Here is a 5,511-nt window from a genome sequence, read left to right on the forward strand (position 1 = left end):
TGCGTTCAACGTTGCTACCCCCACGAACCAGAGGCAATGCCGCACGAAAACGAGAAGCAAAACTTTTTGAAAATGGAGGTAAGAAGCTTTTCCGGAAAAAAAAATTGCATTTTTAAGGAAGAAAGGTGGTAGGGGCAATTTTGACATTTAATAGCTTTGCTGGGTGCACCAGCAAAAATGCTGGGTGCACCTAGCAACACTCAAATCTTTGACTTGCTCTAACGGTGTTATGATAGTTGTTAAAGTTGAACATCTTGAAAATGCCATTGTGCAAATTTGTTGTAATAGAGTTTAGATAAATAACCCAAATTAAGTTCTCAATTTTGGCATTTAATAGTTTTGCTGGGTGCATCAGCAAAAATGTTGGGTGCACCTGGCAACACTCAAATCTTTGACTTGCTCTAAGGGTGTTATGATAGTTGTTAAAGTTGAACATCTTGAAAATGCCATTGTGCAAATTTATTGTATAGAGTTTAGATAAATAGCCCAAATTAAGTTCTCAAGTTATGTACGCGAATTCTAATACCATAACCAATACGAGGCAAATATTCTTAGTATTTGTCTATATGGAACGCTGCTCTGAGCTTTTTAGGTGGTAACCGTAACATTACTGTCAATGGTATTGATTAATCTTGACACGAAAATTTGAGTGCCGTATAGTAAACTAACTGTTCATTAAATTGTCCAATAGATTACACTTGCAGGACAAAAACCCTCAAACAAAATCTCTAAAGACCTACTCGAGTCCGAGTCCAAACAAATTCCATCAAGAAAATAACAGGGAAACCCAAGTAAAAAAAACAGCATCTATTTAAAGTGTCCTGTACAAAGATAATAGGATAAACACTACATCAAGACATGATTCCAATATCATGGCCAAGTTGTGTTAGTCATGCCTTCCAGCCAAAACCCATGTTATCATCAAGATCACTGTTTAAGAAGGGATTATCCGTGAATTCATTGCCAATATCCTGAACCACATTTTGCAAATGTTGTGGCATGTCAGATGTTCTCTGGTTGAATCGATTGTTGCCACCAACTGCAGAAGAATCACTATTTGAAGCTGTTTTGAAGCTATTAATCCTTGACATAGGTCCATTGTTTCCTGGAACATTGGCAGAACCTCCGCTTAAGGATGGAGGAACATTGGCAGAACCTCCGCTTAAGGATGGAGTATGGCCTCCAAAACCCATTGCATTCTTTGCATTGGGTCCACCAAGAGACAGTGGTTGCATTCCCCCATTGTTATTTGACATCTCCTGCAGCAGTTGATGGATCATCTGCTGCTGCTGTAGAGCTTGATTTCCTTGGGAACCATGATGATTTTGTTGCAGTAAAGCATTTGAACTTAATGAGCGCTGTTGTAGGTGGTGTTGCTGCTGCTGTGGGGGTAGATGGGGACTTGGGAAACCACTAACAGATGAATTCTGCATTGAGCCTGAAATTAAAGCAGGACTAGCTCCTTGCAAAGCTGAAGAGGGACTCTGGTTTGAATTATTGAAAGAGGACCCTTCCCGCTGAAGTGAGCCAGGGCTAGAATTCGTTGAATTTTGCCTCATGAGAAGATTTTGGTAGTTGTTCAGTGCTAAAGCTGCTTGGGCTGACCCACTCAAAGCACCACGATTTACCATATTATGAGAGTTGTTTATATGGTTGTTCAATCCAGGATTCAGAGCCATTAGCTTATTGAGTGTGTTTTGATCAGTTGGCAGACATTGAACATTTCCTAGCTGTTCCATTTCCTGCATCTTTTGCATCTGGTGCTTTGAGGCTGTCGCAAGTCGAGGATAATTTTTTAAGCTCTCTGCAGGAAAATATTGCATCAATATATATAGAAAGACCATTGAGAGTATGAAAATACTTCCAAAAACCTAAAATTATACAACTAAACATTAGGAGTCCAGTGAGAGAAAAAGATGACTAAGAAAACACCCAATCAACTATTATAGTCACAAAAACAAGCAAATTACCAATTGCCCCAATTTTGTGCTCAGCACAGATATCTATTAGGTCTTTCATGCTATTGACAACTTCCGAAATCTGTAAACCATTGTAGCAGGCAACTATTAGAAGCCTTGATAAAAATAGAATAAGAAATGTATAGTTTTCTCTATACTACTAAACACTCAACAGAAACTTTGAAAGTTTGAACTAGAATAACATACTTGCAAACATCTCACATATCTTTTAGAAAAGCCCAACTCATTTAGTGATTGCATCTCCAAAATCTTCGCAAGCTGACCCCCAGCTGTCAACAACCTGATGCAAAATAAACATTAGTTGAAGCCCGAGTCTCACCTCACCAAACAAATAGATAAATACATTTAACACAATAAATATACTTTTACTTATTAATTGAACTAGTAAATGTAACATAGACTGTCTTAATCAGATATTTTTAAACCAAAGGAAGCCTATAGAATGCCCAACTAGAGGATATTTTTATAAAGTTTAGACAAAAGGGAAGAATCTCAAAAATTATAATCCATATTTAAAATGCAGTGAGATGCTCTAATCTTGAATAACCTCCTTGTCAAAATTTGATAGCATGACTTAAACATCTCTGTATATGCTAAAAAATATTAATTCAGTGGAGCACCAGAATGCAAGCAAATGTGCCAACAAAGGAAAATCTTATACTACTACAAGATCCTTTTGTTTCCATTTTTTGTTATTGACTTGCAATAACTTTGATTTTATCTCATTTTTAGTATGGTTCCATTTCTCCTTTTCTGTGTTATAATTACCATATTGTGTTACAAAATCTAATGATAAAATTGTTCAACATTTGACTGAAGTTGTCTTTTGCATAAAAAGTAAAACAAAACATGTAAAGCCCAAAAGAGCCAGCATCACCTTATCTCTAACAGCTTTTGCACCAACACCATACCCCAACAAAAAGAAAAAGGAAAGAAAACACAGAGAATCCAATAAATATGTAGAAACTACATAGTTTGTTCATCATATTATCCTTCTGGAGTTGTTTCTCCATCTATCTAGCCAAAAAACATGATGCACCATTCCAAGATTACAACATCACAAAGCATCCAATCAAGAGAAATATATCATCTGAGAAGGAGGATTTAGTAAACACACAGTTGTTCAGGAATAACTATCTTACATGTTGCCGTTTGTTTGAATGTCTTGTTGAGAAACCCCATCAGACCCACTTTCAGCAATTGTACTTTGACATTTTTTAGCTACCTGAACTAACTGGTTGACCTGCAAAAGTGTGAATTATGATTTAGCTTCCAAAACAATATCTCTATAATGCAATAAGAATTAAGTAAATATAAATTTGGAATTGCACCATCTGAAATGAGACACAATTCACTTCATAATCCTTTCTGGTTTAGGAGAGGTGCCCTTTCTATCCTTTTAGTTCACTACCAAGACTACCATTGCAGGCTTACAAGTTTAAATACCTCAAAAACCTACCCATCTAATTTCTAACTCTGATGATATCAGGTATAATAGTTAGAATAGTCAAAGAATGATTAGTTTTGAATCTTGTCATTCAGGGTTTGTAACGAGGATAGTGATTTAATCACAGAGGAAATGAAGCAGTAACAGTGACAGAACTGAATCTGACTAAGGATGCAATTTAGGGATGATTTCTATTTCACAATTCACGAGTTATAGACTTACACTGTTAAACAAGGTTGTCCATTACGAGATTTAATTTTTAGGGCTTCTCCATATTTTTTGTGGGTGAACTTCAACCATTAGAGCTTATTATAATTTTATTACCAATTTTATCATGATGTATCACTTGGTAGTCTAGTCTAGTCTAAAACATTTTAGTTATTTAATTCAATATAAATGTTATGATTGAGGTCATCATTTACATAGCAAATTATACTAAAATAGACACATTTTACAGTCTTCTTTTTATCTTTCAACTCTTAACTTCAGACAGGTAAGCATTTTTTTATGCCTTCCCTATTCAAACACCCTAGTGCCTTATGGATACCTTTCACTTTTACTTGATCTCCACCTTATGAAATAAGAAAGGAAGTTTCACTTATGCCTACCAATTTCCACACCCAAATGTACATATTACTACTTGCCACCAGTCAGCAGTATCCAATTGTGCATACAATCACAAGAAATACAATGGGAAGAATACAAGCATGCAAGGAGTCAATTATACAACAATGTGCACATGCAGAATTTTCTATAGAAATATACTGAATATGCAAAGTAGACCACTCCAGGGTAGTCCCAACTGTTGATTAAAACCAGGCAATAAATGAGGATCTATTTCACAGAAATATTCTACCAAATAGCACCATCATCTATTCAAAACAAAGTGGCTGCAGGAGTGAAAAGCATTCAAGAATGCAGAATCATACCTGTGGTGCAACCAACCTTCGAGGAAGAAGTTCTTCATGGCGCCTTGCACAGAACTCCCAAGATAATATCTGTGCAAATTAACAGGAATTTAAGGTCATTATATAGAAAATATTCAATTAGAAAATATATTTAACTACAATAACAATTTTGTAACCTTCAAGTCTTGAGTGAATATGATACGAAGTTGACCTTCACGAACAACACGAAGCTGCTCATATACACTCTCTTGAACTGCTTTTCCATATTCTAACATCATTGCACCAGAAGCGAATCTCATTTCACGTGGCATGTCCAGAAACAATAGTTCATCAATTACGCCACTGCCAAATTTGATTTCATTAAGCCTAGGTAACACTTCATAAGTTGCCTCTGCAAACGAAATCCAGAACAGACACATTATTAGATTACAAGATTTACATCCACAAACCATATGGGCAGATAGACCTCAATATTTTCATATACTTACCAAATCCCCTTCCAGATTTAGAACCACATATGTCACAGTGCCATGCATCCTGAACAAAGTAATATCCATGTCAGAGTATGTATTCATCAAATATTCATATGCACTAACAAATTAGAAGGGAAAAATAGTGTATTCCTAAAATAGAAAACAAAACAAATGCAATAGCTTCAGACATAACTATTGTATAGAGGCATTATTAGGAGTTGTCAACAAGCACATGATAAGCTAATGCAATCTAGTAACATTTTGAATGCATGATTGGTCATTAGAAATTACTAAGGCATCATCCTATTTATTAAGCAAGAAATGCAATGATAAATAACAAGTGCAAAAACTTACCATAGATGCTTGGGGAAAAACACCAAGTGCATGATGCCCAACATTACTATATAATGACAAGCACCATCGTTTCTTTGCACGAAGAGAGTAATATTCAGCCACAAATTTTCTCCAATAGGCAATACTATATCCTGAAGCAAACAGAAATTTGAATAACTGGCATAACTAATCGAGAACTTCAAAAATAGCCAAAACATAAAACAAGTGTGTTCAGATATAACATAATAAACTATTTTCCTGAAATAAAAGGACTACTCTTGAAACAAAACAAAATAAAATAAACAGATGATATACTGAATCTCAAAAGGCAGATGCAGCAATTAAACCGAACTCACATTTGGTCGTTGCCT

At 35.5% G+C, this 5,511-nt stretch overlaps 1 protein-coding gene across 1 annotated transcript in view; it reads right to left on the reverse strand.

Moving 5' to 3' along the window:
- Positions 1 to 644: 644 nt before the first annotated feature.
- The window catches only part of LOC114368582 (probable transcriptional regulator SLK2), a 7,652-nt gene continuing 2,785 nt past the window's right edge, over positions 645 to 5,511 (reverse strand). Inside the window, exons 3-10 of the mRNA XM_028325791.1 lie at positions 5,162 to 5,292; positions 4,823 to 4,871; positions 4,511 to 4,725; positions 4,356 to 4,424; positions 3,122 to 3,222; positions 2,166 to 2,259; positions 1,971 to 2,040; positions 645 to 1,804 (exon numbers count right to left, since the gene is read on the reverse strand). Coding sequence (XP_028181592.1) covers positions 891 to 1,804; positions 1,971 to 2,040; positions 2,166 to 2,259; positions 3,122 to 3,222; positions 4,356 to 4,424; positions 4,511 to 4,725; positions 4,823 to 4,871; positions 5,162 to 5,292 — 1,643 coding nt within the window. The 3' untranslated portion in view covers positions 645 to 890. The remainder of the gene's footprint in view (positions 1,805 to 1,970; positions 2,041 to 2,165; positions 2,260 to 3,121; positions 3,223 to 4,355; positions 4,425 to 4,510; positions 4,726 to 4,822; positions 4,872 to 5,161; positions 5,293 to 5,511) is intronic.

Source organism: Glycine soja, chromosome 9 (assembly GCF_004193775.1).
Source record: "Glycine soja cultivar W05 chromosome 9, ASM419377v2, whole genome shotgun sequence".
Lineage (NCBI taxonomy): Eukaryota > Viridiplantae > Streptophyta > Magnoliopsida > Fabales > Fabaceae > Glycine > Glycine soja.